The sequence below is a fragment of the Doryrhamphus excisus genome, linkage group LG15 (assembly GCF_037039965.1).
Source record: "Doryrhamphus excisus strain RoL-2023G ecotype Guam linkage group LG15, RoL_Dexc_Guam_v1.1, whole genome shotgun sequence".
In the NCBI taxonomy this organism is placed as follows: domain Eukaryota; kingdom Metazoa; phylum Chordata; class Actinopteri; order Syngnathiformes; family Syngnathidae; genus Doryrhamphus; species Doryrhamphus excisus.
The window spans coordinates 18390084-18401934 of NC_136371.1; the positions used below are offsets into that span (position 1 = coordinate 18390084).

General features: G+C 47.7%; 1 protein-coding gene across 1 annotated transcript; it reads left to right on the forward strand.

Annotated features, from left to right (window-relative positions):
- The first annotated feature begins 4709 nt into the window (after positions 1-4709).
- sall4 (spalt-like transcription factor 4) lies at positions 4710-9744 on the forward strand. The gene is made up of 4 exons (XM_058052068.2): positions 4710-4924; positions 6298-8502; positions 8575-8879; positions 9177-9744. The coding sequence occupies exons 1-4, from the start codon at positions 4825-4827 to the stop codon at positions 9651-9653; spliced, it is 3087 nt and encodes a 1028-aa protein (XP_057908051.2). The 5' UTR covers positions 4710-4824; the 3' UTR covers positions 9654-9744.
- The last annotated feature ends 2107 nt before the right edge of the window (positions 9745-11851 follow it).

Here is an 11851-nt window from a genome sequence, read left to right on the forward strand (position 1 = left end):
TACCTGCGGACGATGTGGTCCTGATGGACCGCCAGACGGATTATGTCTCCTGGCTCGCCACCCGGACCCAGACCTGGATCAGCGGAGGAAAATGCCATGAAAAAGTAGTAATACTTGGATAAAGTCATATTAATATTATATATATATAAAGTTCTTATATTTATTGATTTATTTCAAACATTCATTTTCATATTCCATTTCAACAGAAGGAAATCCAAAACAAAGCAGATGTGGGTGGGGGGTATTGTCGTGTTGAAGCCGTCGCCATGGCAACATCAATAAACTCACAAGGGGGGGCAAGAATAAAGACGTATGATTTTTATTTTATTTGGGGGGGGCGCGGGGGTCGTGGGGGGGGTCGTGGTTGCTGTAAAACATTGTCAGGTGACTTTTTACCCCCCAGTGCTTTATGCTGCTTTGTGTTGGTTTAGCCCCCCCCCACCGTTTTTAAAATGCTGAGTCAATTATTTACCCCCACCCCCCCCCCCCACCCCCACCACACACACACATTTTACTACTGGGTGTGATTGTTTGAATCCGCTCTTTTTACTTGATGACACTAGTCATATTTACAATAATACAAATGTTACAATATGTATACATACACGTATACACGTATACACGTATTATACATGTATACATGTTGTATGTACATACATCATTCTGTACAAATATAGAGAAAGGCATGATTTAAAAAAACTATTCATACGTTGATTCACCAATAAAAAGAACATTGATTATTGAATCTATGTACATCTATGTACAAAATAAGTCATTGAGTTGAGCTAATAAGTCCTAAAAAAATAAATACCAGTACAATTATGATGGTATTATTTGGAAAACTAACCAATGAAATGAATGAACTGATTTAGAAAATATGATGTCTGATTGACTTCAACTGATGTCCAGTAATTCCTTCAAAATAGAAATGAATAATAACAATAATAGTGTTTATTGAGTCAATCCATACGTCATTTAGTTGAAGCAGTAATAAACAAATACTGTATGTTAATTATAAACAAAGAGAAACACTAAGAAATACAATCATTGAAAAAGAAATCAAATTGATTTTGGAATGAATGTACAACATTTCAAATAATCAGTTGAGTCAACTGAATAATGAATTCATAGAAATTAATTGAAAAATAAATAGAATGATTAAAAAAGCAATAAAATGTAATGAATCCATTTGTTTACAAACTATAAGGTTGAGTTTAGTTGAGTAGTAAAACCAAGAATTCTTTCAAGATATGATTGCTAAAGAAATAAAACAAAGTACTACATGCTACTGACTGAAGTCATTGAAGTAAACACGTTACTATATTCATTCATTTAATACCTCAATTTCATCAATGTTATGTTCAGCTGATTTGTGTTATGCTATGCTATGCTATGCTATGCTATGCTAGTATGCTATGCTATGGTACTTCCCAGCATGCCTCTGTTAGGGTTAGTTATTCCATCCATGAATGATTGGATTGTTGTTGTGTCCTCCTGCCTCCATTATTCAACATTTCATCACTGTTGACTCCGTCACTCTATTTTGGTTATTTCCTTTCCTAGAGGAGCGGGGGTTGGGTGGGGTGGGGTGGGGGGGGGTGTCATGGTTGCATGAGTGCACACAGTCACAGAAGAGGAAGAAACAAAACAGCGTATTCAAGCATACCTTCTTATTGGGGGGGCCATAAAGCGTCTAGACAGCACTCCCCCCTTTTTTTCTTTTTACACCTTCAGCCGAGCTCTCATTTGGTCTCAAGTTGTTTATCGGCCGTCTCCTTACATAACACCTATAGAGAGAAATAGCAGTCATTGTATGGATGCTTGCTGGCCTTCCTCCATCTTTTTACACCACAAGGTTCACTCTCTAGTTCAAAGGTTAACGTGACACCAAAGATAATCTCAGTCATGGTACGGCTGGCTGCTGTTGTATGACACAATGTGGTACTATTTAGTGACATTAGGCACTATTAATGTAAACATGACGCTAAAGATGCTGTTGTATGCCGCAATGTGGTACTATTTAGTGACATAAGGCATTAATGTAAACATGACGCTAAAGATGGTGTGATATGGCAGAATGTGGCACTATTTAGTGACATAAGGCATTAATGTAAACATGACCCTAAAGATGGTGTGATATGGCAGAATGTGGCACTATTTAGTGACATAAGGCACTATTAATGTAAACATGACTCTAAAGAAGATGCTGTTGTATGCCACAATGTGGCACTATTCATTGTAAACATGACCCTAAAGATGGTGTGATATGGCAGAATGTGGCACTATTTAGTGACATCAGGCACTATTAATGTAAACATTACGCTAAAGATGGTGTGATATGGCAGAATGTGGCACTATTTAGTAACGTAAGGCACTATTAATGTAAACATTACGCTAAAGATGGTGTGACATGGCAGAATGTGGCACTATTTAGTGACTTAAGGCACTATTAATGTAAACATTACGCTAAAGATGGTGTGATATGGCAGAATGTGGCACTATTTAGTGACATCAGGCACTATTAATGTAAACATGACACTAAAGATGGTGTTATATGCCAGAATGTGGCACTATTCATTGTAAACATTACGCTAAAGATGGTGTTGTATGGCAGAATGTGGCACTATTTAGTGACATAAGGCACTATTAATGTAAACATTACGCTAAAGATGGTGTGATATGGCAGAATGTGGCACTATTTAGTAACGTAAGGCACTATTAATGTAAACATTACGCTAAAGATGGTGTGATATGGCAGAATGTGGCACTATTTAGTAACGTAAGGCACTATTAATGTAAACATTACGCTAAAGATGGTGTGATATGGCAGAATGTGGCACTATTTAGTGACATCAGGCACTATTAATGTAAACATGACACTAAAGATGGTGTTATATGCCAGAATGTGGCACTATTCATTGTAAACATTACGCTAAAGATGGTGTTGTATGGCAGAATGTGGCACTATTTAGTGACATAAGGCACTATTAATGTAAACATTACGCTAAAGATGGTGTGATATGGCAGAATGTGGCACTATTTAGTGACATCAGGCACTATTAATGTAAACATGACACTAAAGATGGTGTTATATGCCAGAATGTGGCACTATTCATTGTAAACATTACGCTAAAGATGGTGTTGTATGGCAGAATGTGGCACTATTTAGTGACATAAGGCACTATTAATGTAAACATGACCCTAAAGATGGTGTTGTATGACAGAATGTGGCACTATTTAGTGACATAAGGCACTATTAATGTAAATATGACCCTAAAGATGATGTTGTATGACAGAATGTGGCACTATTTAGTGACGTAAGGCACTATTAATGTAAACATGACCCTAAAGATGGTGTTGTATGGCAGAATGTGGCACTATTTAGTGACATAAGGCACTATTAATGTAAACATGACCCTAAAGATGATGTTGTATGACAGAATGTGGCACTATTTAGTGACGTAAGGCACTATTAATGTAAACATGACCCTAAAGATGGTGTGATATGGCAGAATGTGGCACTATTTAGTGACGTAAGGCACTATTAATGTAAACATGACGCTAAAGATGGTGTTATGTGGCACTATTTAGTGTAAACATGACACTAAAGCTAATATGCTGGACATGTTCCACGCCAGCCAGTGTCGCCGTGAGTGAGATTAGGCAGGGTTAAGTGGACCAACGGTTCCCAAAGGTTCCCACACGGCGTGTCCCATCTGAGCTGACCCTACAGCGTCCGTGCAGTCCGACTGGGGATGTGGCTGGCATGGACAAAAAGAAATGGCTGTCTGTGTCCGGGGGGGGGGGGGCAGACGGCTCCAGGAGGACTCCTTCATGTACTTTTGATTCCAGTCATCAGGTGTGGCCATATTGGATTCCTCTTTTGGCTCTTTGTGGCGGATGGGAATGTCGATCCAAGCCAGGCAGGAAAGAAGGTGACTATTTAGGTTTTTTGGGTTTGGTGGGACCAGAGTATGTTTTGGGTTCATTTGATAGAAAACTATTCAAATTCATCATCATTTGTATTCCTTCATCTTTATTATTGATGCTATTTTTAGCATACACAATCATTTGGGGATTTTTACACATAGCAACAGAAACCATGATGTCGTGATGATGTCGTGATGATGTCGTGATGATGTCATAAAAGCATTTCCTATGGATGCCATAGCAAGTCAACGCAAGACCAGGGCTGCCAACACTCATCAATCATTGATGATTGGCTTCTTCTTTCATGTCTCATGACGTTTCTAATCAGGGACAAAGATTATGTTAATAATCAAAGACAAATATTGATTATGTTCATAATAAAACACAAATATTGATTAGCAATAATGGGAACAGCACAACAAAAACGTAATACATAATACATATAATAGTCTGATACCGACGCTACCTGGTATCGGTAAATATCGATATTGGACTCGATCCGCCCAGCCTGATGGCCGGCGTGCTGGGCGTCCTTAAACCGGCCCTCCACGCCTCCAGGCCGGCCCTCCACACCTCCAGGCCGGCCACTGGTAGTCCTCCTCCCGCCCCCACCTCTGGTCAGTGAGCCGGGAGGGGTGGAGGTTTGCTCATTTGCATAATGCAGTCGAGCCAATCAGCTGTCAGAGCTCTGTGATAAATCGCAATGCATTATTGATCATAATAATCACCTTGACATGCGCATTTCTACTTGAGGACCGCGGGGGAGGTGGTGCGGGGGGGTCATTTCACCTCCTTGTTTCAGAAGAATTTGTAGTAGTAGTAGGAGAAGGAGGAGTAGTAGAAGAAGAGGAGCATAATTGTGCGGAACTTCTTTTTGGGGCAGATGGTTGCACCATGTCGAGGCGCAAGCAAGCCAAACCTCAGCACATCAACTCGGACGAACCTTCTCCTGCCGCCGCTTCCTCCTCGTCCTCCTCTTCTTGCAGCCACAATGGTGAGTTGGAAGCCAAACTAATGCGTGAGAATCCGTCCGTGTCTTGAAACGCCAAGTTTGGAGCAGCTGAAACTCGTCCAGGTGTGGGAGTCACATTAGTCACATTGTATCGAATGTGCCAACCGGAATCGCAACTTTCCTTCAAATTACCTGTTGATCGCTTGTCTCTTTCTGGTGGGAATTCAGCTTCCCCGCAAGCGACCTGAAACCCCAAGGCCTTTACAACACCATTTATTAAGGATAGATATTTTTAATCTCTGGAAAAAGTCATTTTTTTGGCCTGCTGATTGTGACGAATCTACACTACTGAATCGCGTGTTACGTTATTATACGAGTTCCTTAATCGTGCCCGGGTGAATGAAATGGCGTTTTCTTCACATTGTTTTAAGTTTTTAAAACAAAGGTCACCCCCCTTTTCACTAAAAGGGTATGAAACGGGACTCCCGTAAGCCGACCCAAAGGCAATAAATCCCCCAGTTTAATGCATGACTGTTTCCTTTGGTACCATGTTGGACGGTGGGGGATGGAGCAGGGTGGCCCTTTTTGTGGCGTGTGCTGGGTGGTGGGGGGGCCCTTCTCCTCCGTCACTTTGTAAAAGTTGGAATATCCAATTGTTTGACGAGTGGAGGTGCAGTACGAGTTAAGCTAAATGTAAAAAAAAACTTTATTAACAATGGACCGAACACTTTGCTCGTGTTACGCTGACCTCGTGCCATGCACTCCCCCAAAGGTGAAGCGGGTCGGGCGCCCCCAGGCGGCCAACAGCGGCACTGCCGCCGCTCCGTGCTTCTGAAATCCGCAAACGTGTTTCATTTCGGAGCGATAAGATTGCAGATGCGCTGCATTGTGCGCAAATGTGGCGGTGACCCCTCCCCCTGCCCCTCCCCTCCCCCACCGGCCTGTGTAGTATTGTGATGCACCTTTTTTTCTTTTTTTGCAGTTTTGTGTTTAGTGGCCTTCCCTCCCTGCTGGGCAATTATCAAGTCCAACAGTTTCTTTAGGGCAAATGCAAACAGGTGGTTTTGCAGGCCGCTCTCACCCCCCACCCCACCCCCACCCCTGCGCAAGGCATTAGCATTTAACAATACACCCAGTTGTTGTGAAATGCCTCCTTTTGCAGACAAATGCAGTACTTTATGGTGCTTTTAATTGGACCGTAGTCCTTTTTGGCTATTTGAATGCAAACGCAGGGATCCAGTCCCCTTCTCCCCATACGCACCCCCCCCTTCCCCGCACTCTCGCCATTAAAATGCTTTGTCCTCCCGCACTTTGTTGCGGGTCACGTTGAAGCTCAATTCAAGGTTTTGCTGTACTTGTTCACAACTGGCATGTTGGTGACTATTTGTGTACTCACGAATCCCGGCTTCTTCTAGATGAGCCAGCTGAGGAGGCCGGGGGCGGCCAAGTGAAGAGGTTCCGAATGGACCAGACCAGGGTCTGTGGCAAGTGCTGCGCCGAGTTCTTCGACGAGGCCCAGTTCGTGGAGCACGAAAAGACCTGCGCCAAGAACCAGCAGGTGCTCATCATGAAGGACGGCGACGGCAGCGAGGAATATTCCCAAGGCTCCCCCGCCAGCGACGACGACGACAGCCGCTCCAGCAACCTGTCGCTCGCCAACGGAGACCAGATGGAGCGAGCCGAGGAGGACTCCAACATGATGGCAGAGGACCCGCGGGAGACCGAGACCAACTTCCAGCCTTCTCCCGACACGCCGTGTCAGGACGCCATGCAGGTCCTCCCCATGATCTTGGAGCAGTTGGTGTGCCTCCAGCAGCAGCAGCTACAGCAGATCCAGATCACGGAACAGATCAGAATCCAGGTGGCCATGATGACCCCACAGAGTCTCCAGTCGTCCGTGGGGCCCGGCGCCGACCCCCTCAAGGCCCTCGGGGCTCATCTGTCCCAGCAGCTGTCTGCCGCAGCAGCCTTGATCGGGAAAAGGAGCGGGAGTCAAAGCCTGTCCTTGGAGGCGGTGAAGACGGCGGCGCTACCGCTAGCCGCTAGCATGTCGGCGTCTGTGCCCGGAGGCCTGAGCGCAACGGCCTCCAAGACGGGTGGTCCGGATCTGGCTGGCCGTTTGCCGGCCCTGCTGCCCGAGTCGTCTTCGGCGGCGGCGGCCTTCCCGGGCGCCTTCAGCGCCATCCAAGCGGGGCCGGACTCCAAAAAGGCAAAGGGGAAGCTGCTGACTCTCCCGGGGGAGTCCAAGACCGGCGAGTCCTTGTACAAGCACAAGTGCAAGTACTGCGGCAAGACCTTCGGCAACGACAGCGCCCTGCAGATCCACCTGCGCTCCCACACGGGGGAGCGGCCCTTCAAGTGCAACATCTGCGGGAACCGCTTCACCACCAAAGGCAACCTGAAGGTGCATTTCCAGCGGCACAAGGACAAGTATCCCAACATCAGCATGAACCCCCACCCCGTGCCGGAACACCTGGACAACATTCCCACCAGCAGCGGGATTCCCTTCGGCATGTCCGTGCCCATGGAGGAGCCCGGCGAGATGAAGCCGGTGCTCGGGTTCCACTCCTTCAAGAGCACCTTTGATGGCTTCGGAGGAGAGCCCTTTTCCCAGAGACCCTCGCCGTCAACAAGCGACGTCTTCAGCCAGGAGAGGAGGCTGGATCACGGCCAGAAGGACGCCAAAGACCTCCTGGGACCACCGCATCACATGAACGGGAGCGAGCAGAGCTCCGGAACGGCCAGGCTTCAGCAGATGGTGGACGGCTTGGAGAAGAGGACCAACGACCCCAACGAGTGCGTCATCTGCCACCGCATCCTCAGCTGTCAGAGCTCGCTGAAGATGCACTACCGCACGCACACCGGCGAGCGGCCGTACAAGTGCAAGATCTGCGGCCGCGCCTTCTCCACCAAGGGCAACCTGAAGGCCCACTACGGCGTCCACCGCGCCAACACGCCTCTCAAAATGCAGCACTCCTGCCCCATCTGCCAGAAGAAGTTCACCAACGCCGTGGTCCTGCAGCAGCACATCCGCATGCACATGGGCGGCCAAATCCCCAACACCCCCGTGCCCGAAAACCCCTTCGAGGCGCAGCCGGAAGCCATCCGCTCCTCCCTGCCGGAGGAGAGGTCGGCGGAGGTCAAGGGTGTTGACGCCAGCGTGGAAAACCCAGAAGCGGAGGTGAAGCCCAACGAGAACGCCGACGCCCTGCCGCCTGCCGCCGACGCGCCGGCCGCCGTGTTCTCCAGCCTGGACGTCTTGAAGAACCTCACCTCGGCTCTGGCGCTGAAACGCCAGAGCAGCGTTCAGTCGGAGAGCGAAGGAACGCCCACAGAGTCGCCGGCGGCTCCCAGAGAGCAGGAGAACGGCCGCAGCCCGGGGCTGTCGGACGCCGCCGCCTTCCATTCGGCTTCCCCCGCCAACGACAACGGAGGTGGCCTCAACCCTCCCGAACCGGCTGGCGAGGAGTTTCCCAGGAACGGCTCCAAAGCCGATCTGGACGCTCCGTCTCAAGACGCCGGCGAATCCAGCGGCGCTCTCGACCTCACGGCGTCCAGCAGCTTCACCCCGAGAGCCATCAAAGAAGAACCCGGCCTGCCCTTCGCCAACGGAGAATACGGTAAGGAGCTCAGGACTGCAATCTATTGGTGGTGGAAGCTAATGGAAGCTAATGCTCTCCTTCCTCCGCCAGGCCCGAGCGGCATGTCTTTCATGAGGATCTCCTCCGCTTTGGCGGGTCTGGAGATGAAGATGCCCCCAGAGAACGCCGTGGGCGGCCACGCTTTGTTCGGCTCTCCGATGCCTCAGGGGGCGGCGCCGCCTTCACTGGTCTCGGCCACGCCGCGCCGCGCCGCCAAGCAGCACGTTTGTAACGTCTGCGGGAAGAACTTCTCCTCGGCCAGCGCCCTGCAGATCCACGAGCGCACCCACACCGGGGAGAAGCCCTTCGCCTGCAACATCTGCGGCAGGGCCTTCACCACCAAGGGCAACCTGAAGGTACGCCTGAGCACAATCCTGCACGTGACATCATACGCCTGGCTCGTACCACCAGAAGGAAATGGCCAATATGAGGAATAAGGCTAATAAATCTCCAAATATGCAAATGCATTTCTAAAATGGAGGAAAAGGAGATCCCTCAAATTTGCTGATTTTTCTCTTCCAAAAATAATGGTGCCAAATATCTGTGGTGGTCCAACTGTATCGGTGGCGGGCCGGCACACACCAATGCATATAGATATGATATGAGATATGATATATGACCATAAAACATCTAATCTTCATGTCCTCCTCCAGGTGCACATCGGCACCCACATGTGGAACAGCTCGTCCAGGCGGGGTCAGCGGCTCTCGCTGGACAGCCCCATGCCGCTGATGACCATGGGCCCCGAGGCCAAGATGGCGGCCCCGCCCAAAGACCTCCCCCAGGCGCCGCCCATGAACTTCGACCCGTCCCTGTGGAACCAGTACGCGGCGGCGGCCTTCACCGGCGGCCTGACCATGAAGACCAATGAGATCTCCGTCATCCAGGGGGGCGGCATCCCCCTGCCCGGGAGCCCCGGGGGCGGCGGCGCCCCGCTGATTGGCTCCACCGGGGGCCTGGTGAAGATGGACGGATCGCACGCCGGCTTGGGCTCGCACGCCGGCGCCCACTCCAGCTCGCACTCGGGCTTGCCCCCCAGCGTGGCGGAAATGGAGAAGAACGGCTCGGACGGCGTCCCCAAATCTCAGTTCCCGCATTTCATGGAGGAGGGGAAGATTGCGGTGAATTAGCCGCCACCTGGACTGGTCCCCGCCCCCCCAAATGAGGTACAATCAATCTTCACCCAAAGACCGTTGGACCTGATGGAACTACTGTAGGTCTTTCCATTGGGTTGGGCTTGTCTCCTCCACTGGGTTGGGCTGGTCTCCTCCACTGGGTTGGGCTGGTCTCCTCCACTGGGTTGGGCTGGTCTCCTCCACTGGGTTGGGCTGGTCTCCTCCATTGGGTTGGGCTTGTCTCCTCCACTGGGTTGGGCTGGTCTCCACAGGCTTGAATGTATCTCTCTTACTTGAAACCGCTTTCCTATGTTCCTGTTTTTGAAGGTTGCTGTTAAAAGCTGGTGTCTTAAGGTCAGCGCTCAGACCCCCCCCCCCATGTTTTTATTTTCTAGTGTATGTTTGGCATTGAAGGGGCAGACGAGCCCGTCTATAATAAAGTAGCCATTTGGTGCTGGTAGCCGGCGAGTGCCTGCCTGGAATGGTGTGATGTCAGATTGAAGGCTGGGTGATCTTTGCGCCACGTCGCATTGCTCGTGTGGCGCCTGTGGTTCCCTTGTGGGGTCCCTTTTTTTTTTTTTTTTTTAAATCTCCAGCCTGCACTTTATTGAAGGTTTACGCTAACATTGCATCTGTCTTCATCCTGTTTAACCGTCTTCAAGTTGTAGCATCCTTAATTTATTTGTAATCCACAAGGCTTGACAAGTTCAGGGGGTTAAAGTCTACCTCTTTGTGTGTGTGTGTGTGTGTGTGAGAGACTCAACAGTACATTCTTTCTGCTGTGTTGAAATGAAACGAATGTATCACTGGACACTTTACACGAGTCCTGATGAGTCCCCCCCCCCCCTGCTGTACATTCCTTGGCCATATGCATTTGCCACATTGTGCCTTTTTGCCACCAAGAGAACCGTGTCCAAAACTGCTTTCAATCCAATGTTGAGCCGGTGCGGCTTGTTTACGGTGTACATTGTTGCCTTTTCTTCTTCTAATGTTTCCTTCAATGATATTTGCTGGTTTTGAAAAATAAAATCAGGGTGACTTTTTTTTCCAACGTGGATTTTACCGTTCTCTTCACACACGCATCCCTGTTTTATTTGTTTATATATATCAGTGGCCAGGATGGTTTTATTTTCATTGTCACATTCTTACAATCTAATTTTGCAAGAATAAGTTCAAAATATTAAGAAAAAATAAGCCACATGAAGCTGAAATATTCATGACAGTCAGAATTTTATTATGAGAACAAAGTTAAAATAGTTAGAGTACTTCACAATACTCATCTTTCCTTTATGGCAGTTTACTGGTTCTACATTTCATCTTTAGAAATGAAACCTTTGGATAGTTGGAGCATAAAAAAACCTGTTTGACACCTTCTCAATACAATATACACTCCTATTACCCAAAATAGTAGACACAATAAGAGAAAATAAGACATAGCAAACCTGTTTACAAACATGGAAACTTTTTTTTTTTACATTAGAGCCCTCTAGGCGCCCCTATAGTCACCTTTACACTCATATCTAATATAGTAGACATAATAATACAGAGGAAACCTGTTTACCACCTTCTAAATACACTTTTATCACAATTAGAGCCCTGTAGACATGAAATAACACCCCTAAAGTCACCTTTACACTCCTCATATCCAATATAGTAGACATAATAATACAGAGAAAACCTGTTTACCACCTTCTAAATACACTTTTATCACAATTAGAGCCCTGTAGACATGAAATAACACCCCTATAGTCACCTTTACACTCCTCATATCCAATATAGTAGACATAATAATACATAGAAAACCTGTTTACCACCTTCTAAATACACATTTATCACAATTAGAGCCCTGTAGACATGAAATAACACCCCTAAAGTCACCTTTACACTCCTCATATCTAATATAGTAGACATAAGAGGAAATAATACAGAGAAGACCTGTTTACCACCTTCTAAATACACCTTTATCACGATTAGAGACCTGTAGACATGAAATAACACCCCTATAGTCACTACTATTACCAGTACAGAAAATGGAATAAGAGAAAATAATACTTGCAGGTGCGTATTACTGCAAATGTCTTTCGGTGCTAGGGGAACAGCGTTTGGGCGGACAGGAAGTGCATTTTTCCCTCGTTTCCAAGTCTCCTTTTCTTGATGAGTTTCATGTTTACTTTTACAGTTGCAGTATTTTGATGGTGAGCAACTGCCCCAAA